The sequence below is a fragment of the Madurella fahalii genome (assembly GCF_045866475.1).
Source record: "Madurella fahalii IFM 68171 DNA, scaffold_6, whole genome shotgun sequence".
In the NCBI taxonomy this organism is placed as follows: domain Eukaryota; kingdom Fungi; phylum Ascomycota; class Sordariomycetes; order Sordariales; genus Madurella; species Madurella fahalii.
In genome coordinates, this window is record NW_027263976.1 from 2,165,759 (window position 1) to 2,188,793 (window position 23,035).

General features: G+C 56.6%; 9 protein-coding genes across 9 annotated transcripts; 3 read left to right on the forward strand and 6 right to left on the reverse strand.

Annotated features, from left to right (window-relative positions):
• Positions 1 to 244: 244 nt before the first annotated feature.
• Positions 245 to 1,401, reverse strand: MFIFM68171_10676 (uncharacterized protein; the record flags this gene model as incomplete). Its single annotated transcript, XM_071066095.1, has 2 exons — positions 245 to 955; positions 1,039 to 1,401. 2 exons carry the CDS (start codon positions 1,399 to 1,401, stop codon positions 245 to 247), a joined length of 1,074 nt encoding a protein of 357 aa, XP_070922196.1.
• Positions 1,402 to 3,078: 1,677 nt separating this feature from the next.
• Positions 3,079 to 3,805, reverse strand: MFIFM68171_10677 (uncharacterized protein; the record flags this gene model as incomplete). The annotated part of the gene is made up of 2 exons (XM_071066096.1): positions 3,079 to 3,414; positions 3,476 to 3,805. 2 exons carry the CDS (start codon positions 3,803 to 3,805, stop codon positions 3,079 to 3,081), a joined length of 666 nt encoding a protein of 221 aa, XP_070922197.1.
• A 1,276-nt stretch (positions 3,806 to 5,081) lies between these two features.
• On the reverse strand, positions 5,082 to 7,541 carry MFIFM68171_10678 (uncharacterized protein; the record flags this gene model as incomplete). Its single annotated transcript, XM_071066097.1, has 2 exons — positions 5,082 to 6,586; positions 6,641 to 7,541. 2 exons carry the CDS (start codon positions 7,539 to 7,541, stop codon positions 5,082 to 5,084), a joined length of 2,406 nt encoding a protein of 801 aa, XP_070922198.1.
• An 862-nt stretch (positions 7,542 to 8,403) lies between these two features.
• On the reverse strand, positions 8,404 to 9,315 carry GTT1_1 (bifunctional glutathione transferase/peroxidase; the record flags this gene model as incomplete). The annotated part of the gene is made up of 3 exons (XM_071066098.1): positions 8,404 to 8,792; positions 8,849 to 9,231; positions 9,284 to 9,315. The coding sequence occupies 3 exons, from the start codon at positions 9,313 to 9,315 to the stop codon at positions 8,404 to 8,406; spliced, it is 804 nt and encodes a 267-aa protein (XP_070922199.1).
• A 614-nt stretch (positions 9,316 to 9,929) lies between these two features.
• On the forward strand, positions 9,930 to 10,413 carry MFIFM68171_10680 (uncharacterized protein; the record flags this gene model as incomplete). Its single annotated transcript, XM_071066099.1, has 4 exons — positions 9,930 to 9,951; positions 10,032 to 10,067; positions 10,142 to 10,257; positions 10,360 to 10,413. 4 exons carry the CDS (start codon positions 9,930 to 9,932, stop codon positions 10,411 to 10,413), a joined length of 228 nt encoding a protein of 75 aa, XP_070922200.1.
• Positions 10,414 to 10,811: 398 nt separating this feature from the next.
• Positions 10,812 to 11,623, reverse strand: MFIFM68171_10681 (uncharacterized protein; the record flags this gene model as incomplete). Its single annotated transcript, XM_071066100.1, has 2 exons — positions 10,812 to 11,490; positions 11,544 to 11,623. 2 exons carry the CDS (start codon positions 11,621 to 11,623, stop codon positions 10,812 to 10,814), a joined length of 759 nt encoding a protein of 252 aa, XP_070922201.1.
• Positions 11,624 to 12,074: 451 nt separating this feature from the next.
• MFIFM68171_10682 (uncharacterized protein) lies at positions 12,075 to 13,196 on the forward strand (the record flags this gene model as incomplete). Its single annotated transcript, XM_071066101.1, has 1 exon — positions 12,075 to 13,196. The coding sequence occupies one exon, from the start codon at positions 12,075 to 12,077 to the stop codon at positions 13,194 to 13,196; it is 1,122 nt and encodes a 373-aa protein (XP_070922202.1).
• Positions 13,197 to 13,489: 293 nt separating this feature from the next.
• Positions 13,490 to 15,232, reverse strand: MFIFM68171_10683 (uncharacterized protein; the record flags this gene model as incomplete). The annotated part of the gene is made up of 5 exons (XM_071066102.1): positions 13,490 to 13,696; positions 13,852 to 14,613; positions 14,677 to 14,957; positions 15,012 to 15,056; positions 15,169 to 15,232. The coding sequence occupies 5 exons, from the start codon at positions 15,230 to 15,232 to the stop codon at positions 13,490 to 13,492; spliced, it is 1,359 nt and encodes a 452-aa protein (XP_070922203.1).
• Positions 15,233 to 18,141: 2,909 nt separating this feature from the next.
• Positions 18,142 to 21,421, forward strand: GIN1 (Gypsy retrotransposon integrase-like protein 1; the record flags this gene model as incomplete). Its single annotated transcript, XM_071066103.1, has 5 exons — positions 18,142 to 18,517; positions 18,608 to 19,364; positions 19,426 to 20,052; positions 20,117 to 20,501; positions 20,555 to 21,421. The coding sequence occupies 5 exons, from the start codon at positions 18,142 to 18,144 to the stop codon at positions 21,419 to 21,421; spliced, it is 3,012 nt and encodes a 1,003-aa protein (XP_070922204.1).
• Between the last annotated feature and the right edge of the window lie 1,614 nt (positions 21,422 to 23,035).

Here is a 23,035-nt window from a genome sequence, read left to right on the forward strand (position 1 = left end):
AGTTGCCCACTGCAGCTAGGGGCCAAGCCTTGGCATTGAAAAACCCCTGAGCCGCGTTCGCCCATATATCTCCGTGGGGATTCCCGACAGTTGCGTTCGGACTGCTCGAGAGATTTACTCCTTAGACACACTATCATAATAATAATCTATCTGGTTCAGGATGGGAAGAGAAAACTACTGCAAGCTATACTGCACCATTTCATGGTAAGCGAGCGAACCGTCAACAAACAAGCAGGACCACCTCTCATCGCTCGTCAGAAATCGCCGGTAACGATGAGCGATACGCCAGCGACTTCCCGCCGGACCGGCTGAAAATGTTGGCCACAAAGCTCTTCTTCCTTCGGGCAGTCAGCCGTTGAGGCGAGGACTCCGCCACGTCTTCATCCTGGGTAGACGTGGTTGCTGTCTCGGGAGACAAGACAGGCGACCCCGGCACAGGTGGTAGGCCTTCGTCGGCGCTTCCGTTCCGGGTCAGCTCAGGCATAAGTATGCCAGCACCCGGTACCTTGACGCCTGGCTTCTTCATAGACCTCATGCTCCTCAGCATCATTGCAGTCCCATCATCTGCCTTCCCTGCCTCCCCTCCACCCGTAAAACTAGCATCTTCCCGATAGAAACTCTTCTCCAACTCGTCAATCTCGCCTGCCATCGTCCTTCCGTTGCACGCCAGATGCTCCTCCTTGGTAGGCACGAACCTCAAGAGGCCCCGCGCCGGCTTCACACCAGTCGCCTCTTGCATGTGCTTCTGAATCAGCGCGGCGTTCCTCTTGTTCGTAGTCGGCAGCAGCTGCGAGGGCAGCGCGAACACCGACATGACGTAGGCCGCCTCGAAGGAGCCCGCAAAGAACATGCAGGCGCCGTGCTGCAGCGTCACCACAATGGACGAGACGGGGCGCTGGTACCGCGTCGAAAGGTGGTACGAGAGTTCGGTAATGAAGGTGTATTCGTCGCCGATCTGAGTGGAATTGCCCAAGCGAACGTTAGCCACCTTGCGCTGCGTGACAGCAGAAGATGTGTAAGACCAGGCTAAGAACCTACGATGACGTTGGTCTTGACCTCTGCCGTGACAATCGCGTCTCCCTGTATCCTCTCCCTCGCCCAGCTGCTGCTACTCTGGTCTACGGAGAAGGCATTCTCGAAGAAATCAAGGTTGCTACGCTTCCTCGCCAGGTTGGATCTGGACGGTGTGCTGTCGACTCCCTTGTGGATGACGTCGCCGGGAGGCGGCCGGTCGATATCCTGTATGAGGTGGTTCCCCTCGACTAGCCGTGATGGCGTTTTGCGGCCTCCTCTATGCGCCCTTCGCTCGGCAAAGGAGACCCTCGTCTCGGCAGCCCCGCTGGGGCTTGCACCTGACGCTGCCGGCTGACTGGCCACGCCCGAAAGGGGTAATCGACCCATCAGGGTTCGGTTGTCCGGTCAAGAGAATCGCTAGGGGGTACTAGGGCCTGATCTGCTAAGGATATATCAACAGCGGCGAGAAGATTGGCAGTGCATATTTGAATCGGCAATACCTCTCCTGCGCGTGTACTGGGGGGGGGGGGGCCGGGTGGGTTGCTGAAACTGGCTGATTGCGGGTTGGATTCTTTGGAAAGTCCGAATATGTGTAAAACCCTTGGACTTTGGCCGGGCGTAGCAAAATGCCGACGTTGCTATCCCGTATATAAACTGAGATGTAGTGTACCGGTTGGACGACCTACCCGCGAAACAGACTGAGGTGAGGAAGGCGAACTATATGCAAACAATCTGGTTCATGTGTTTCACTTCACGGGATAGCGATGTATGATGTGACCTGACTGGGCCAGACAAAGTCAGTGAGAGACATCACGGAATACGCTCGCAAACAAAGCTAAACCGGCAGGAGCGGGGAGGTACTGCATCAACGACGTCCGTAATATCCTGTCTTCAATATAGCAATTTCCCCTTGTATGTGCCTCAATAGAATACCCAAAGCAGGTGCCGCATCCGGGAATGGAAAAGGAAAGGCGCTAAGAAGGAACGCCCGTATCAAGATATCTGGTTTGCTGGAGATCATGTGTGCTCTTCAAAATCTGTAACCAGTTGAAGTCCCTCATCGATGATTAGATGTAGGCCATTTGCGCAGCTATCTGCAGCCATTGACCGCAATGTACCCACGTTGGTCAACGGGATCCGGATGAGTTGTCAGACAGTCGAGATGCACAGACGGGTCGCCACAGCTATCAACTCAATTCCTGTCCTACGCGGCAGATTGCTGCAGATTGCCTCACACGGTAAGTAGCCTAGAGGCAGCTGGAAAGGAGGGAAAGAACTAGCCATTGCTGATTCTCCCTACCCGAGGTTTCCCACTCTCGCTGGCCGCCAGTATGGTCGGTTGCCGGCGATTGTCTGGCAAGCCGGAACCTGTCGCAACCCGCAACTGAACTGCCGGTGCAGTTCGTATTAGACACGGGTTTGACGCGATAAGGTTGCAGTTGTTATAGATGCGTGCTGTTGTTTGGTGGTATCTCAACGTGAGGGTAGGCGATACGGGTAGAAGCCGCCTCGGTATCGCGGGACCGCCACAGTGCCCGGTAAGCAACTCCTGATAAGCAGCTGCTCGAGGGGGTAAGGGTAAGAAGAAAAATGGAGGGGCATTATCTCGGTGTCTAGTGGAAGGTATTGAAACCTAGCCTTCAGAGGTGCAAATTAGGGTAGGCCGTTGTTGCAGGAAGCCGCGCGATAGAGGAGGGGTTGGGTTGCTTCGGGAGTTGACGACATATATGGACAACTTCGGCTCGTGTATTCGGGGATATGCATGTTGTGTAGCGAGAAAGCTCGTTCCTGCCTGGTATTTTGTAAAAAGACGACTAGGGTTACCGGGTCAAAAGGGACGCGAATTTAACCATCCGGTAATGACATGCAATAAAATAATACAGTTGACCAGCCTGCCTTATTCGGCATCGTTCATCATGCACCTTAGAAGTGAAAACCCGGGAGCGCATCCGAAAATGCTCAAACCCAAACCAAAAGACTAATAATGCCTTCCAAGCCGATGCCACAGGCACCGCCCATATTAACTAAGCTTTTCCTTTCAGCAGCCATCGCCCTAATGCCAGCTCAAGACAGCGCAGGGCTCTTCTTCGCCCCCAAGTACCGATCCATGTACTTCTCCGTTTTCAACTGGAACGCGGCTAGGCACACGGCGATCACCTCAACCGGGATCAGTGCAATGGCCATACCCAGTCCCGCATGGCTCTGCTCGCAGAGTGTGTCCCAGTGCGGCTGCTGCGCCATGGGAATCACTTTCCAACGGCATGTCCACGAGAGGAACGTCTCGACCGTGTCAGAGGCGTTGACGGCATAGAAGAAGATGACGGCGATGAGTGCACCAGCCAGGCCGACAAGGGGGCAGAGGAACGTCGTGGAGGTATGAGCTGCTGCCTTGGTGCGAAGCTGTAGGAAGTATATTAGCTTTGTATGTCTCTGCGGGAAGCTGGCCAAGGTAGGGACTTACAGACCGCACCTGGTCAAAGCACAGGGCGACAATGTTCGCGATTAGGACGATAGAACTCCCCACGACGAGCGCAACCGTCGGGCGGATGTTGAACTCGTCCGGCCAGAGGGGCAGCATAAAGTCTGACGCGACATGGGTGTCATTGTACACGCGGAGCGTGTTGGCTGAGACGCCAAGGACGGTCAGGCCTAGCAGTAGCGCCAATCCCGTGGCGCCCACGCGGGCGCTGTCGACCATGCGGAGCGTCCTTATCTTGGACTGGAGGTGGAGGTCTTGAGAGTCGACCTCGAAGTCGGATGCCGAACCGTGGGACTGGGCGCTCTTCTGCATCTTTATGTTTCTCTGTGGGTGGACGACTGGAGTAGTATGAAAGAGCACTGCTCAAGGGAAGACCGGATACAAGAGAGAGAGCGACGGGGTATCAACAGAGGAAGCAGTGCAACCCACAAGCCTTGAAAACACCGAAGAGAAACGGACCCAAAGAAGAGGGGAAACCTGCAGTGGGAGAAACAACAGTGAAAGCCACTGGCCGGAGTAGACGGTAGGTTGAAACAAGATGTCTTAAGGGAGACATCTAGCCATACTAATACCTCGTCCACTCACACACTCTTGCCACCAGCGAGTTGGGGATGCCGTGGATGGTGACAATTAAGCTAAGGGACCGGGCGGTTAAGCCATGTCCATCCCGTACGCCGAGGAGCGGAACAGAATAACCAAGAGATGTGCGTATGCATAAGATCGCGCCTCTACTACCCACCCAGCATTCAATTTTCTTGCCCAGCAACCCCGAAATAGCAAGCAGATTGGTCCGCCATTGCAGATTCGCGGCGCCAAAAACGCGGGAGAGAAGCGTGATGTTTCTCGAAGACAGCGGCCACTAAAAATCGCCCATCACTTTGCATCCCCGCCGATGTAACTCCCCGCCGGGCGCTTAGATACTGATGAAAAGCCAATCAAAATCCAGGCCGCTGTGGGGTCAAAACCAGCGAATCGTTTGCCGAGCGCGCTTGACGCTTCGATCCGATCGAAATGACGGGAGATGCGCGATGCTATTTGGGGATAGCTATCGCTCGAGACGCCCTCGCTGCATAGGCGACTTGGATGTGCATGGGAGAGGAAATCAGTAGACAATAATTCGGAAGTGGTTTCTCCCCGTTCCAGAAAGTAGGTGATGGAATTGGGAGAGCTTTTCTCGGACGAGGGAAACTGTCTATCAGGAACGAAGCACAGAACATGGAGGGAAAAGGCGAGAAAAAGAAGACAGTAAAATGGTTGAGTTAGATAACATAAACACTATGAAATAAGAGTTCCTTAGTGTCCGCTCGAAGCTGGGGGCAGCCCAACTGTCCCAGCCCTTAACTGCACTAATTATTACGAGAGAAACGCTCTCATAGTAAGAGTTATACGAGGGTAATTATTCGACCAATGAATCAAAGTCTATTCTACACCTCTTTTTTCTTCTCTCTCTCTTTTTTTTCTTTCGCTTCATCATGCATCAGGGTATCAAAGCAACACAATCAGACATCCATCCCAGCCATCAGCCCGTGCCCATCTTCCCCAATCCCCCTCCCCAACCACCAACCTCCATCTCCGTGTTGACAGCATCCTAGCCCCTTTTAGCAACCACACCAGCATCCACCCCCAACCCAATCCCCTTCCCTCTCCCCCTCACCAGCGCCGCCAGCGCCCTCCCGACAGCGCTCAAATCCCCCAACATCGTGATATGCCCGCGGTCCGTGCAGATCCTCCCGTCCCTCACCAGCTCGTACCCGGGAGGCAACATAGCCTCGCGCGCAAGCACCACGCCATCTCCGCTGCGGAAGAGCAGGTCGTCGTACGCGTCCGCACACGCGATCCCCTCCCGGCCCGCCACGCTCGCGGCGTACGTGGTCGGGATGTCCTTGGCATAGATGACCGCCAGCGGCGGGTAGGCGTTCGCTTCCTGGTGGCTGGGCCTGTGTGCGAGCTCGGCGCGGAAGCGCTTCGTCTCGGCGAGGGTGCGCGCGAGGTAGGCGATGTTGCGGGCGCGGACGGCGTCGGGGGTGCCGCAGCTGTTGCCGCCTGCCCTGGACGATGAAGGGTCGGATGAGGAGCCGCTGCTGCCCATCTGTGGGGCGAGGGTTCTGTCTTTGGTGATGGAATGCGTGGCTTCGGCGATGACGCCCTTCTTGTGGGTTTGGCCGTTGCTCCGGCTGCGGAGGGGCAGGCTCGGGAGCGAGTCGGACAGGCTGAGGAGGGAGCCGAATGTGCTGCTGCGCGAGAGGGCGGGGAGAGCCGGCCCCGAGACGCACGGGCAGAAGCGGTACTTGATCCAGTCGTCGACGTTGTAGAAATCAACCTTGTACTCTTCCTTGGTGACCTTGTCAACGAAGCAGAAGCCGTCTTCGGGGAGGAAGACGAACGTCGTCCGAAGAGAAAAGTTTACTTGCGCGGTGAGGAGCTTTTCGTTCAGGAGTACGGCGTCGCCGTTTCGAAGCGGTCCAAGAACATTGACGCACCGCTGTGGGACGCCGGCGTACAAGACACCTGAGAAGAGATCGGGGCGCTGGTTCACCGCGTGCCGGGTGATGAGGCCGCCTAGGCTATGGGCAATGACCAGGGCGCCGCGCTGCTCCTTGGGCGTGTCCGGCTGGTTCGACGGTAACTTCTCGAGGAACTCGACCAATTTGCGGGACAGACGGTGGGGGCTCAGCCGCCAGTCGTAGCCGTAGTCGTGGACTCTAAGCTTGCCTGTTCGAGCGTTCTCGCACTCCCTCAACTTCTTGAAAAGCCGTTTGGAGACGTCGACCGGGCCGATGTTCTTCAGCATTCCGTCGGCGATGATGTGGTTCTCCATGTCCTCCTCATCCTCAGGATCCAGTCCAACTTCCAGATTGACCTTGCGGACCCCCAACTGAACTTTGACAGGGACCCATAATCGCCTGTGAGGCGCCTTTGCTGATCGCAAGATTGAGCCCCGATACCCCCCCATGATCACAATGTCTCCGGTTAGTGACTCTAGAATCGCGTCTAGCGGGTCTTGGGCGCGCAGGCCATTCGACACCAAACCCGACCGATGAGCGTCTGACCTCGGCTCGGCTGCCGGTCTCTTCAGAGGCTGGTTGAGTATACCTGGCATTGTTAGTCCACGGAGCCATGGGAACGAGTGCCTGTTGGGAAGCCTACTCGGCATCTGGGGCAACTTGAACGAGGGCCCATCGAAGCTATCCTTGATGGCCTTGATCCGCACATTCACTTGCTCTCGGACATGGGCAAAACGCTCGTCGTCCCCTAGAGAAGAAACGCGGGAGAGTGTGTGGTAGAGGAGCGAATCGTCTGAAGTCGTTTGCCTCAGGGTTCGATGTGGTGGAGACACGAAGTCTGGAAAAGACTCTCCGGCAGAAGTTTTAGTGATTGAAGGAGTCACTGGCGTCCGAGGCGGGGACGGCCGCCCGCTTTTCGGAGGCGAGTTAGAGCTGGAAGAAAAGAAATTTGGCGTAGGAATATTCGGGATGAAGCCGGTCGGGATCGAGATAGACGGCAAGGCCTTTGACAACCTCCTTAGAGCACTCTCACCGACCGAAAGAGAGCGCTGGTGCCTCGACCGGCTCTCGGGTACCGCGGCCTCAGTTGGCTTGAGCCGCTCCGGTTCCGTGATCAAAAATTGCTTCGGCCCGGCCTGCCACGGCGTCGGGAACCGCGTCACGGGAGGCTGATGCCCCGCTGCGGCTGCCTCCGGAGCAGCCGACTCAGTCTGACGTCTTTGACGTATGACACCATCATTGGGTAAGGCGTGGCTAGGCGGGCCGTTCTCCAACCTCTCAAAGAGTTCGTCCCCGGTTTGGCGGTCCAGAACTGCAGCCTTATCAGCAGCCGGGGTCCTCGGTGATGTGAGCAGCGTTGCCAATGCGCTTATTGCCGGCTGCATGAATGATTGGGCGTCATCTTGATCGACGTCGTAGCCATCGTCCGATCCCTCCGACTGGGGAGGTGAAGAACGCGCTTCTGCAGGGAGGGATGCATCTCGTGCTACACTTAGCGGAGGTAAGGTGCTGACGCAGGAGGGACCGGCGGTTGTTGCCTCCATGTTGTAACAGTGTGTTGCTGAAGAAGCGATCATGAGGAATTACTGGTGCAATCCGAGTGTCCTTGAACCATATATCATAACGTCGAAGGATTCAAGCCTTAATACAACAAACTAGAGGGTTCCATGCAGGGGTCGAGGATGTTCAGGGTCGGCGGCTTCGAAATTTGGATGCCTATGCTAGCCTTGCTGCTCACTCTTCCGCAGCAGGGCCCGGCCTCCAAATTGTTCCCCAGACTGGAGGCTGAAGGTTTCCGTGAGAAATGAGACGGGCCCATGGGGAGGTATTTACTGCGTAGGACGACGCAGTCAGCTGAGAGGCTGGAGACAGCAGCTCGGTAAGAGACCGGGATGTTCGGAGGATTGGACGCCCTGCAAGGCTCCCTTTTGTGGTCCCTGTTGGTATGCAGGACGCTCCGGACATGGAAGCGGGCTCGTCTGCGGCGGTGCAACCCCAATGAGGAAGGGTCCCGGCCTCTATCTGACTGCATCTCCCATTTTTTGATGCCTAACATTATTAGTGCTGGTCCTTTTGGCGCTGCCTCCGCGCTGTTCCCTCTCGATTTGCTATGTATGTTTTGACGTCACGGCGCTAGAGGCAATTGAGCCGTTCTAGATGCTTGGCACCTGACAAGCTCAATTGGTAGCAGGTGCAGGGCAGAAACGATGCATCGGCAAGATTTCATGGTTCCACACGCTTCGCCCGGCCGCCCCGGCCTCCTGCGCCTCCGGTTGCTCGGTATCAGACCCGCCCCTCCAATACATCAGCCCAAGTTGGGTATCATGTGTCAACCAAAATGCGGCTCCATCCTGCAACCAAGAAAACGTGCTTGGCCAACGGCTGCCCAGCCGCATCTAGTGCTTGCTAGAGCTTGGTGGTGGGCAGGATCGAGAAGCTGCCTTCCACCTCCTCAATCTTCATCACAGATCGCTTCCACCCGGCTTCTTCCGACAGCCGCCCGATGTAGGCATGAAGCTTTGGGAATGTCTCTTTGAACGACCCCTTTGCCCACGTGCCCATGGCGTCAAAGGCTCCGTCTTTGCCCGCAATGAGCGGGTATCCCAGCATGATATCGGCGCCCGTGAGGTTCGGGCCGCACATGTAATTCCCTCCGTTGGGCGATGTTGCAAGGTAGTCCTCCATCATCCCAAAATGCCGCTTCATGCTCGGGAAGACGACCATGGCAATGAGTTGGTTTGTGATGAGCGTGGTGATGGGCCGGACGAAAAACGGCACGCTGGGTCCTTTGAGGCCTGCCCGCAGCCTATCAGTGTGCAGCACACGACTGTGTTTGCGGGGACCCGCATACCGCTGAGAATGAAGTTCAGCACCATGGTAAACATGAAACTGCCCTCAATGTAGTGCAGTAGGTATTGATAGCGCATCCACTCCTCCGTCTCGCCACCCAGCTTGCCCTCCTGGCCGTCCTTCCAGCGCTGTGGAACTAGCGCCTTGCCCTTGGGAAAGTGGTCGCACAGGTACTGCACGATGAATCCGCTCTCCGCAAGGACAATTGGTCCCGACGCACCAGGTGGCGTAATCGAGACCAAAGGCGACTTCCCGAGAGGGTGTAGTTTCTTGAACTCTGGCGGGGCTAGCATGGTTTTCTGGCGGTGGTAAATATCGAGTTCATAAGGAATCTCGAACTCCTCGAGCAGCCATAGGATGCTTTGAGCTCGAGACCCATTGAGCCTAGCATGGTGTGAGCAGTTTTCAACCATTGCAGGACACGCCAAGGCCGCACCAATGGAGCTTGACCGTTGCTTCCTCTGCCATGGCCAGTGTAGGCGAATCGACCGTTAGTGTAGGAATAAAAGATGTGTTCAAGTGTTCAACCTCGCTGGGTCAGATAGTATCTAACACTCGGTGACGGGAAACGCTGACGCAATGTGCCTCGGCTGTCACCTCCACTTGGAGGTCTAGTGTTACGATTTGGCCCTCCAGAGGACCTAACTTAATTCGCTAAAACCGACCGAGCTCAATTCAATGGTGAATTCTTATTCAAGACTAAACACGGAGCGTCGCTAAAATAATTTGGTAGAAGAGCTAGCAAACATAAGATGATATAGATAAGGTACTAAGCACTCGGGAATGATGGAATTTGCAGCTTCTGAGTACCTATCGAGGTATAAAAAATATGGGAAATAAAAATAAAGAACAACCAGATTCCACATCCGAACCTCACAAACCGGCAGCTAGTTCCTCATTGCACGTGATTCGAGCACGTCCCACACCATAACTCCTCTCGGCGCCAAGACCAATCGCTCGACAGCAACCTCTCAATTGAAGCTCAACACCTCACAGGCGAACCTGGAATCTCGAAGCCTCGACCCCCAACCCCCACCGGAGAAAACCAGTCCCAACACGACGACGGCCCTCAAAAATTCAAGATGGCAGGACTACCGCATAACAGTGCGCTCCCTACCCCCGGCCCGGTCCGAATTGACTCGCCATGTACCTAATCGCTAACTGGGTCTCGACGCAACACACAGAGGTGGCCATGGACCCGGCCTTGATTCGCCTGGGGAGTACGTCCTACCTCTTGGCTATCCCTACTCCTCCAACCGATGCCGTCAGTCTCCTAACGTTCTCGCGCGGCCAGACATGATCAGCAACCGGTACAGGTACTTCAGGTGGACCAAGCGGACGGCGGGAGTCACATTCATGTATGTGGCTGTGATCCCGAGCATTATCGCATACTTGGGGTACAAGACAGACGTGAGTTCTTTCTTTTTCCCATAGTATGGGAAGGGGAGGGGGAGGGGGAAAGGTGAGGAATGATTGGGTGGGGTGCTGACTTGGGGTTCACCTTAAATTTAGGGTCTGTGGGATTTCCGGGCGAAGCGGAGGGGCGATCTCATCTCTGAGCGTTGAATGTTGAGGGACGAGATTGAGAAACGTGGTTGTGCGGATTGTGCCGGGAGAGGACTGTACATATGACTCGGCATGGCACAATGTTCAAATGCAAGGGAACAACTGGGGGAGTGGCCTCTGCAGAGTCAACAGATTATACTAAGTTTGCCATAAGCCACCAGGTTATTCCTACCGCACAACTCCCCTCCCAGTATACCGCTGTCTCCTCGCCCTGATGTCTGAGTCTAGGTCCGGATAACGATTGCGTCCGCAGCCGTAGTCACGGGTATAGAAGAGATTCCTCCCAATATCACAGCCCCCGGCTTGGTGATTCCTCCAGCGGCTACGGCACTGGAAGAGAAATATCGCCTCTCGCTTGAGCTTGGAGAATACCGAGAGCTCGGGAGGGTTTGAGAAACCTACCTCCCCCGCCGGCCAGGTTCTTGAGGCGGATCTGGTAACCTATCCCCTCTCCGCCATTCTCCATCCGGTATACCGCCATCTCCCCGCTCGAAAGCCTGATCCCGATCATAATATTGCCCCCGGCCATAGCCCCGGTGGCTCCCCCCTCTAGAACCACGCCCGCGGAACCCACTGGACTGCCCACCATAATCCCGATTTCGTTGCGACAGCGGCGGCGGCGGTGCAGATCCCATAGACCCCCTAGCCTCGCCGACGCCAGCACCGCGACCGACCCTCGCACTACTCGCCGGCACCACATCGCCTGTGAGTTCGTCCGGCGGAAGGATCGCACAGCTGATGTAGTCGCCCGTCATGAACCTAGCATCGGCCAGCGTCTTAGCACCATCATCCACACTGTCCTCGGGGACGCCCTCATCTGGACCAGCGCCTGGCCCTCCCGCGCCGAGCACTAGACTGCCGACATCCTTGGCGACGTATTGACGTGGCTGATCGAGGCTGGCGTGTGCGTCGGCGTAGATGAGGCGAAAGCAGAGACGGGTGCCAATTGCGGGCTCCGGGAGGATCGGGGGCGAGAGGCCGAGCATGTAGTGAGAGAGCTCGGTGAGCGTGGTGTCCTTCCAGGTGTATATATCAATGTGTGGAGGTAGAAATGAAGGGTTGATAAACTCATGTGCTCTGCAGGGAATCGTTAGTCCAAGTACGTTACTAGGGGATATCTAGCAACGAGCCTGTGGAATGCACCGGTTCGGTAGAACAGCTTTACCAGGAACGGCGCCGTCTGGTCTCGCCTCACCTCCGACAAGCTCATCGTGATGGATACCGGTTGACTCGTCGATAATGGTCTTGATGTGTTGTTGACACAGCGGGTCACGGCCTCGTCGGGATAAGAATCGGCTCTCCTTCTGTATTGCCAGAACGGCCAATTTAAATTATTGTGGTATCTTATATGGAATGGGTTTGTTGTTGTTCGAAGTAGATAGCATACATACCCAGAACGCACGAGGATCGGCGGCTTAGGTAGTGGGGGCTCATGGGGGCGTGTTGGGGCATGTCGGGGCGCAGGCGACCCCCGCAACACCGCCCTGCGGCTCTGCCTCCCGGTCTTTTTCAGCGGAGTTGCATCCAACCTCGAATCCAACTTTCCTCTAACCCAACTTACCATAACGAATCACAGAGGTATCCGCACTAGCCCAAACCGGTCAATCCCAACAGATCGTTTCAGTATCCCTCGCAAGCGAAGCAGACGCTTGGAGAACAAAATGGACTTCGCGTCGCTGATGTCCAAGGAAATCGCAAAAGCGAAAGGCACCACCACCACACCTGACCCATCTGCATCTAAGGACCAACCAAAGTATATCAGCCGCCGCGAAGCCGAAGAAGCCCGCCAAAGGGCTTACATAGCCGAGCAAAAAGCGCTCGAAGAGCAGCGCGCCGCCAAAGCCGCGGCCAAGCGCAAGCGCGAAGAGGAAGCCGCGCAAGAAGCCCGTCTACGCGAAGAGAAGCGTCAGCGCTTAGCGGAAGAGAGCCGTCGGCGGCGGGAGGCCAAAGAAGCCGAGGAGGAACGGGCGCGGAGAAAGAGGCTGGGTTTGCCGGAACTCGTTTCCGGGGAGGAAGACAAGGAAGGCAGGCGCAAGGGCGAAGACGAGGAGGACGAGGACGAGGAAGCGCCGGATGTACAAGGGGCCGACGACATTCCCGAGGAGGAGCTGCTGGCGAAACTGAGAAGCCTCGGGGAACCGGCGGTGCTATTCGGCGAGGAGCACGCGGCGCGCCTGAGACGGTACCGGAAGGTTGCCCGGGGCGGTGCGGTCGCGGCCGCCGGGCCAATCGCCACGACACTCGCGCCCGTGGAGGAAAAGGACATGAAAGTCCCCGCCACGCCTCCGCCCGCCTCGGACAAGAAAGCACGTCGCTACCTCTACCGGCAACTCGCGTCCTACTTCAACATGCTGCTGCGGGAGTGGGAGGCGGCGCTCGCGCGGGAAGACAACGCTGGGACGTTTGCGGGCCAGGCAGCCCGCAATGCCATGGTGTCGAGCAAGGAGACGATGAGACCACTATTCCGCAAGTTTGAGCAGGGCGACCTGGACGAGAGCATCCTCGAGGCGATTGTTGAGATCGTCAAGGCCGCCCAGGAGCGGCGGTACGTCGATGCCAACGATGGGTATCTACGTCTGAGCATTGGCAAGGCGGCGTGGCCGATTGGTGTCACTATGGTGGGCATCCACGAGCGCAGCGCGCGGGAGAAGCTTCATGATGGCGAGAGGGGCCACATCATGGGCAGCGAGGTCACGCGCAAGTACCTGCAAAGCATCAAGAGGTGCCTGACCTTTGCCCAGGTCCGTTGGCCGCCGGAGGATATCCGGCAGTTGATGGGCTGATTTTAATTGGCAGGTTGAGGGGACCAGCCAGTCTCTTGAGACGAACCTAGCGATACCCAGATAAAAAGACGAGTTGACGAGTTGACATGAACTCCGCTCAATAGAATCGGCTTCGAACATTAGCGAGGATTGACACCAGGATCACCTTCCTATCATGAAATCTTTTGTAAGCGACGCAAGCGCCTGATTTACCCGTACTCCTAACCGCTCTTTCCTTTGACCTTGTGCAATGCAGTAATAAGCAGACAATCAGACCATGTTCACCAATATCATATAACGTGCCATCCGTCAACTCATCCCAGCGTCTCCTCCGCCATGAATTCGGGCTGGCTAGCAAAGCCATGGCCGCCCATCTTTTTCTGTCCCCTGAGCTCGAGGTCGGCTGCGGCGAGGCCCATCCGTCGAAGCCGATCGAGCGCCTGCTTCTCATAATTCTCAGCCGTTTTGAGAGCAGACTGTTGCATCTGCGCTCTCGGTTCGGTAGCTATCGTAGTGACATGCTGAAGACGGGGTTAGCAAGCGGACAGAGACCTCCAGGAGGGTGCATGGAAATAAGATAGGCCAATTATTTGCCACGGCCGCCACACGACGGCGGCTAGACGCAGCAGTGCAAGACCCAAGCCTGAGTTATTTATGTCGGTGGTGGCAGATTTACCTTGTCAATGGTGTTGATGCGAGCCTGAAGGGCACCTGACTGGATCATCACGGCCAGCTCGTCCTCGATGGGTTGTTCTGGGCTCCCGAAGGCTTTATTCATGGAGTCCAAGCTGACACACGAGAACGGGATCAGGTACTGGACGATGCATTTGCTCCGGATCTGGGCGTAAATGTTCGGTATGTGCTTCTGGAGGTAGATGTCAAGCAGGTAATCCGGCCGATAGGACTCGAGGATGGCAATGCAGGCGGAGTATCTACCGCTTACGAACTGTGCAACAGCGCGCCTGATATGCGGTTCAAGTTCCAGGAACGTGCGAAATTTCGAGTTGTCAAGCACCTGGCTCTGGAGCTCCTTGCGGTCCATGGATGCCAGAGCTAAAAGGCCACCATAGATGGCAACATCGTTCGAACTTGCAAGGTCGCTGTAAGTCGAGCTGGGGGCCGTAGGCTCGGCCGCCAGGAAGCTGAGCGCCGCATCCAGGTACTTCTCCTGGCCGAGGAGCGCAATGCCCTGCGCGATCTTGATGTATGGTTGGATTGCTTTTTCGTCCTCGCTACTTTGGGCGCCTCCCATCTTGCTCAGATGGGCACTGACCATCCCCCATTCGCGGCGTTGGACAGATACCCGGACTAGGTGTTTCCCTACATCGATGAATTGCTTGACTGTGCTCGCATCCGGCCTCATCTTTGAGTATGTCTCGGCGGCCGCGTTTAAATCGCCAATGCTCTCGAGGTGCTTGCCAAGATCCTCGTTGCCCATCTGCAGCGTATGCATGTGGTCAGCGACCTGGACCAATACTCCGAGTTCCTAAGAAAAACTCACCCGGATGCTCTCCTTGATCAAGTTGTTCTTGTAACCCTTTAGCTCCGTCAACAAGCGATTTGTCTCGATCTGGTTGACGCTCTCTTGGTTCTCAAGCCATGCTTGGTCGAAGGTAGCCTCTGGCTCCGAGGGCGCCGCAATGCTCAAGCACTCAACAGCTTCTCTGTACCTCTGGGTGTCGCGTCCCCGCTTGGCTTCGGCGACAGCCGCTTTGAGAGCATCGACACACAAGGGCACCGAGCTCCGGCCTATGAGGAATAGGCGGTCGAACCGGGTGCGGCCTGCGGGATGTCAGATGCGAGCGGAAGCTGGACGGGCAACCACCGGGGGCTCACCTTTGTAGTTCTGAATATAAAGGTCGAGGTCAAATTTAGGCGAATCTACCACGTCGAGTCCCGAATTAGTCGCTTGCCCTGGACTCGCGCGGGCCTTGCAGGCATCGTGCACAGCTTGGACGTTGCGGCGGAGTGGACAGGATCAGCAGCCACCTACCCTTGACGACCACTCCTCCTTGGTTGTCCATCAGAGTAAAGAATGACAATAGGGAGTTCGCCATATTTCCGACTTTGGAGGTTCGGCGGCCGGTATGTGACGCGAGTCTGGCGAGGCTGCTGCTGCTGGCGAAGCTCTGGTAAGGCTGAGATGCTCTGATGGCGAGAACGAAGGCGGGCAGCGAAGCTTCGAGGTGGGGTAATAGTGGGGCTACCTAATGCTACTTGGTACAGTACCTATGTACATTTACTGTTACGGGCGTAAGTCACCACCCTCCCCCTCTTGCCCCAACACCGGATTGGACCCTGGAATTCTGATCAGTTACAGGGCTGTAATTTGTGAGGTAATGGGTTCGCTGGTCACGCATAGCAAACAACGCCAACCCAGCGTGTTTCTCGTAAAGATGACGATGCTCAGCGAGACACGTGAGCAGAGCCAAGGTACCCGTTCCCTGCTTGAGATGTTCCATTGTCTGTGCTCATTGTATTATTGGATACATGGAAGGTCACTACCGGATATGTCGGGAAGGCTTCTTGACCGCGGTTCTGAACAGCGAACACTGGGTAAGGCTGACAAGCAGCCCCTGGCTAAGCACACAGTCGGCGACATATCCACCCGCTCGGATCGGTCTCGGGGGTTCACTTGGGGGCGCCTAGGGTCACCCGGGCGTTTGCCAAGGCCGTTGCCAATGCGCTGCCAATATTCAGGCTGCTCTTGGGAGGCAACGTTCCCTAGAACCCCCAGCGCGGAAGGGCGAATCGGATAAGCAGTGTTCGAATCCAGGCACGTCGTACAGACGGAGAGGACCCCGCTGCTGCAAAATGCCGAGCTCGAAAATACCACTCGCCAAGACCGCGAAAAAGTCTGCTCTCGGACACTGTCTGTAAACATGAGCTGATTTTGGGCCCTTACCATGCTGGGGCTGGGGTCGCGCATGCCAAGAGGCGCAAGACGACGTCAGCCAAGTCCTCTAGCGTGCCGTCGCTGGCGCAGGTGGCTTTCTCCATTTCAAGATCTCCAATGCCCATTTTTCCCATGCTGCTGTGCGCTTGGAGTGTGCATTCGGATGCAATGCTTGGACAAATCGCCTGGGCGCACAGCCGGCGGCGGATGCCACTGCAGCTCCACTAATATCCCAATGATTCATCTATCCTGCAGCTGGGCGCGCTCATCGATGCGCGGTAGAAGTAGGTGCCCTCCATTGTTTCCCACCCCCCGTCCATTCCTTCCCAGCAAAAAAGCACAACAAAGCACTTTCGGCAGCAGAGAGGGGGCCGTTGTTGAAAAAGGCAAGTTCCTCTGCCTAGTGGGATAAACCGCACAGTGGATTCCACAGTATCCAGGGGGGCCTCCTGCCGCCTCCACAACCGCCCGATTCGGGTCCCCAGGGCTTGTCATTACTTAACTGAATGCTGAACGAGCCATTCCCGTTCCTCGCATCCCAACCCCGAGACGGGAAGAACGCCGCCCGACAGGGTCCTTGGCCTTCTGCCACGCTGGACGCCGGACTGTGCGCTCGCACAGTGTAGGTTTGTCGGTCCCTGAAAAAGCTCCCCGAGCCAAGGGACCCGGGATGCGGTAGTGTGTGGTGTAAGGTATGGTACAGTATTGTGGTGTACACTAAAGTGCGCGGTAGAGGCAACACTCAAGAATGCCCGCATCTGCAGCGCGTCGCTTCGATCCCGACGGAATTCTCCCGCCATCCCGTCTTGCCCTGTGGGAGCTTCCATCGGCAACGCGCCCATCATCTCTTGACGACGAACCCTCATTGCATCAAAAATAGTATGCACCCCTGATGACATGGAGGCGCACCAACGGCCCGCGGGCTGGGGTCCCCAGGGCAAGGACCCAAAGTATGTATGTACGCACAGTACTGGTACCTACACTAGGTAGCCCATCCGCCCCCGTGGTCTGGCACAAACCAGCGTCACGTAGCCGAGTGGTGGGGTTGGATCCCACAGGCGCGGAGCTTGGGGCGACCTCCGAGGAGGTGTAGATTCCATCGCAAGGCTCTCTGCTCTGGGAGCTTCGTTCGGTATACATAGGCCCAGGCGGTGCTCCACAAAGGTTCCAACCCCCCTTTTCAAACCACGAGGGCGGTGATTGCCGGCCTGCTTCGAGCTGCGCCGAACAAACTGGAAAGCTGCGTGGCTTGACCTAGTTGCACTGTATCCGTAACTCGAGGGCCTTGAACTGAAAACCTCATTTGTTTTGAATTTCCCCCTTCTGGTTCACATTGTTGCTAAAATCATCATCTCCACGCCATCGGGGCTCGAGAGCGCCGCTCCGTCTCTTGCGTCCGTGTTACACTAGCACCGAGTCGGCTCCGGCTCTCTTTCCCTCTTCCTTGTCTTCCAAGCCGGGAAACAACCCCCCCCACCCTCCCTCCTCCCCCTTGGGACTGGACAGCGGGGTCCACAGTCTGCGCCGGATCCTAACACCTCTGCCCCTAACACAACACCCAGTGTATAGGTTTCTATTAACGTCAACACGCTGCATCTGCAGCTCATCAGTGGTTGCCCGCGGTGTCCCCCCCTGCGACGCCTCCATACCCACTTTCATCCACTCGCGTCCCCCAGCGCGCCCAGAAGCGGAGCCGGTCCCGCGAGCGACTCGCTTTCGGAGCCGCTCAGGACAACCTGTCTACTCCAAGGGGAAAGGTAGTCTCGCTCCCCTAGGGCCACCCCTCCCCCTTGTTGGGAAGGCATGTGTGAATCACCCGCGCGGGTTTTGAACCCTCACCGGATCGCTCCGGTGGTACTCCAACCTACTCCCACTGCCCGACAACTGCTGGTCCTTTGCCGCGGGACGTGGCGTGTGTAAAGGGGGGCTTCATCAACGCGCCGCTCCCTCGCTACAGACATGCCTACGCGATCGTGACCTTCATCGAGTACGGGGCAAGTGATCCACACCGAGGGTACGCTATCCTTCGCCCAAATCCCTGCGCAACACAAGCGGGGAGGCCCATTAGATATGACCGACCCGGCCGCCGAGGGCAAGCCTACTCGCCCAGCCCGGCCTCCTTCTCGGCCACCACAATCCAGGACGACCGCCGTTGCCCCGAAGGCCACTGGTTCCGGAAATACCCTCAACATGTCCGACGACGAGTCGGCAGACCTGTCCCTCGAGGACCATGCCTCGCCGTCCGAAAGCGTCAAATCGTCGGCGCAGGCTGCCGGCAAGGTCGAGTCGGATGACGCTTCTGGCGCCCAAGACGATGCGGCCGATGCCCCGAGCATGCCCCAGCAGAAACGCCGTAGAGTGACGAGAGCTTGCGACGAGTGCCGCCGGAAGAAGATTAAGTGTGATGGGAAGCAACCATGCACGCACTGCTCCGTATACAGCTATGGTACTATAGCCTATCCCCTCCCTCGTTTGAACCCCAACCCCAACCCGCTCTCCTCCCCTCCTTAGCAGGGTCCCGCTGACCAGTACGCAGAGTGCACGTACGACAAGCCGTCCAATAGGCGAAGAAACCCAGCGCCGCAGTACATCGAAGCACTGGAGGCGAGGCTACAGCGAGCAGAGACCCTCCTCCGTAAATTTATGCCGGATGTGGACCTTGCCGACCCCAATCTGGACCCGGCTGTCCAGCAGGAGTTCCGCACCAGGGAGCAGGCGAGGGCGCGGGCAATGGAGCTCAAGACGGAAGCAACCAAGGAGCAGCAAGGCGGACAGGACGCCCAAATCGTGTCCATGATTGAGGGCATTGGCCAGCTGGAACTCAAGGAGGGCGGCGAATGGGACTTTCACGGCGTCTCATCGGGTGCCGTGTTCATCAAGCGGATGAAGGAGCATTTCAAAGGCCTTCTGGGCAATGAATACGGCATCCCATTCCTGCCCCGGCCCGCTCTACCCTCCGGCCTGTCCAGCCTCGATTCGCCAAGATCAAATACCGCCTCGCCGTGGGACGCCTCGGCCGTCCCGAATATCTACGACCTCCCGCCCTTGGATAAAGTCCGGACGCTATGCTACTACTCATTGGACTGTGCTACATGCCTTATGCGCGTCGTGCACCAACCCTCTTTCTACGAGAAAGTTGACAAACTTTACACGACGCCGCAAGAATCATGGGGAAACGAAGAACATAGGTTTCTGGGTCTGCTGTACTCGGTCATGGCGCTCGGCTGCGTATACAATGTCTCCCAAGATGCATCCGACCCGCCCCTGACTTACAAGTCGGCGTTGGACGAAGGGTGAGCCCTCCTACCCACCGGGTATCCCTGCTGGTCCCCCCTTCGCTCACGGTTATTCTAGGATCAAATACTATACAGCTGCGCGAGTGATCCTCCAGGATGTTGCGGAATGCCGGGACATGGTCTCCTTGCAAGGCCTTCTATACCTGATACTGTTTCTGCAGGCGACGTCCGACATGAGCGGCTGCTACGCGTTCCTCGGGGTTGCTCTTCGGTCCTGCCTGCGTATGGGCTTGCATCGGCACATATCTCACGCCAAAATGACACCGATTGAGGATGAGACCAGGCGGCGGACATTTCATGCCATCCGCCAAATGGATTTCTACGTGTCAGCCATCATGGGATTTCCGCTTCTGCTTCACGACGAGGACATCGACCAGCCCTTGCCGACCGAGGTTGACGACGAATATATTACAAAAGACGAAATTCGTGCGCCGCCCCCGGGAACGCCATCATTCTTCCAGGCGTTCAATGCACATAACAAGCTCATGAGGATACTCGCGAGGGTTGTAAAAGACATATATCCACTCAAGAGGATGGGAGAGCCCATCAACGCAGACGAGCAGAATGCGACATTTATGATTAGCTATTCCCGAATTCAGGAAATCGAGAGAGAGCTCCAGGAGTGGTATGAGCAGCTTCCAATCCACTGGCGACCGAGCCCCGACGGCCCCATCGAAATCATCCGGTACGCGCTGATCCCCAAGTCTGCCCGTCTATCCCGCTCACTAACATGAACCCGCCTCTCCCAGCGTCCGGACACTCCTGAGGTTTGGATACGCACACGTCCAGATGATGCTCTACAGGCCGTTCCTTCACTACATATCGCCGCGGCTAACGGCTGGCAAGAAAATAGACGACCGTTACTACAATTGCGCGGCCGCAGGAATTAGCGTTTCTCGCAACATTGTTCACATAGGGGTTGAGATCCAGAAGCAGGCAGTTCTGATCGGACCCTATTGGTTTATCCTGTACACCGAGTTCTTCGCCATCCTCTCGCTCCTTTTCTTCGTTCTTGAGAATCCCGATAAGCCAGGAGCTGCTGAGATTCTGGCAGATGCCAAGGCGGGTAGGGAGGTCATCGCACATCTTGCCCAACGGAGCCTGGCGGCCGACCGTATTACGACCGCGCTCAAGGCAAGTTTCTTCTGCATGGCTGAGTTGCTCGCAGGGGTGCTAACGGCGTTCAGCCTCTATTCGACCAGCTGCCGGAGCGTTTGAAGAAAACCACGGCTCGGCCAACACCGACAAAGAAGCGATCAGCGCCAGTCCCAAGCCAGGTAGCCAAGGCAGGTACTATAACTTTACCCGGCCGTCCAAACTTGCAGGACAACGTACCGCAACGCAGATCGGACGAAATGGTCCGCCCTGGGCTCATCCGGCGAGAAGCACGTGGACCACCTCAGAGAACTTCGTCTTTCGACACGGTTGGGTTCCAGCATGGCAGCCTTGCCGGGCAAACCTTTACAAACCTGCAGGATATTCTCCCGATGGACATGTCCCTAGCCGGAACAAGTCCAGAGTCTAGTAGCACTCAGGGAGGGCACGCTCAGGGTTACCAGCAGGGACAGCCGACAGGCGGGCCAGTTAACTCCCTGTACAAACTCGACGCCATGATGTTCCCCTCGGAAGATCCCTTTGCCTACCCTAATCAGCCGCTGGTGGACAGTCACCACACGAGCAGGCAGACGTCGCAGGCGGCAGCGAGCCAGTCCCCGGATATGCAGTTCTACATGCCGAACATGTATGACGGTATCGAGGGCCAGCTGTTGGAGCCCATCCCGTCATATCTGATGCAACAGGGCCCGGGGCAGGGCCAAGGTCAACACCACGGGCTGGATCCGACAGGGCAGATGTACAACACGCCCAACATGCTCGCCATGCAACCAGAGCACCGTGGCAACCACGGGCACCAACACCATCATCAGCATATGGCCCAACACCAACACCAGCACCAGCACCCCCAACAGGGTGAAACAATGGAGGGAATGATGGCCGACGCGAGCTTTCAAGGAAGCGACTGGGACGATATTTTGAGCAACACGGGCTATCGGTGAAGCTACACTGCTGCGCGAGATGGTTGGGTTCGCTTGGCGGAAAAACGAAACCAAACACGCCTACCATTTGCGCATGATTCCTCGTGCCCGGGTGGGAGACGGAATTGGAGAACAGTGGAAGGGGGTTTAGTTAGATAGGCATGTCCCTGGGTGGGAATCCCGTATTTCAGCCGGCCTCGGTACGATCCGCGGACTCGGAGGTTGGTTATGGTTCATTACGATGCAGAGCCCGGAGGTTACTTTCGTTTAGCCGGCGATCGGGTTGGTGATGGACGGCTCAGAGAGCACAGCGCGCAGGGAGAGGACGGGAGGGGACAGGAGCAGACATGGATCACGGGATGCTATTTGCGATTGATTCAGTGAGTGAATTGCCGCTTTTGATACCCAAGGAAGACCATGCACACAGAGACCTTACAATACCCTTATGTCATGTAAATATACACTCGCTCAATCGAATATTGGCATAGAACACGGGAGTCCGGGGACGGATGGAAAAGAGGTCGGCTTAGATGTGAGGGAGCGCAGTACACAAAGCTCCCTAAGAAAGAACCAAAAATATTATCATTATTATCCTTCATACACCACTTTACCCTAAAAGAATGCGCCGGTTACTCTACCGCTAAACACATAGGGGAAACTTATATCAACAAGTAATAGGAAACAACAATAGTAAACGCCCAGTTAGTTGCAACGGAAAGGGAGGCATTATGTAGGGCCTTGGAAACTGCTGGTCTTCAACTTTGGCTTTAGCCGCCCGTTCCCCTTCTTCGGGCCTCCTTAGCTCCTAGCTCTAGCCGTCTAGCTAGGTAGTATCCCGCCAAGCGACCCGAATCTATCAGCCAGGCCAAAACGTTCCTTAACAGCCATTTGTTCCGGGATCCTCGGCCTGTAGACCGAAGCTAAGGTCCCGGTGGGTACCGGTTTTAGCTCGTGGGCAGGTTTGGAGGCTTCGGCAGTCCTGAGCACCACACCACGAGGTGCGCTACGACCGGGCCCGGGTGCGAGCCGGGTCCTTGGCTCCTCGATAGCTTCCTCCCTCTTAGAAAACCGACACGGGCGTCCATCCTCCCCAGCTTGTTACGCTGCTCCTTGGAACAATAGTCTCCTTGCAGGGACGACACCATATATATGCTCTATAGCTGAGGCACCCATACCCGGTACAATCCGCTCGCGGGCTTCATCCCATTATCATACTAGTCAGGCCGAGGCTCCGTAAAGCCTTACAAGTCCCCCGCAGCGGGCAACAGCTGCCTTGGTCCTGCAGCCCGGTTGCGAGCCGGGATTGCAATTCCATTGCCCTCGTCTCGGTCCAACACAACTCCCATGGCCCACCTGCCACCAAGCGCAACCCTAGCTTCCAGCTTCTTGTTGCTGTACTAGGTCTCCTTCGTAGTGCCGATCATGTCTCGTAGCTCCGCCATCAAGCAAGAAGTACCACGCCGGCATAGCTTCCCAGCGGCTACATACCACTAACCTGCACTGACATACTGTTGTATTTCCTTCTGTCGTAGTGTAGTGTACTGTTTGTCGGGAGGACGAAGCGCGGCGCAGGAAGGACGGCTGCCCATGTGCCTCACCTCAACGAACCGTTGCCTCCCGTCTCCTTGGTCGATT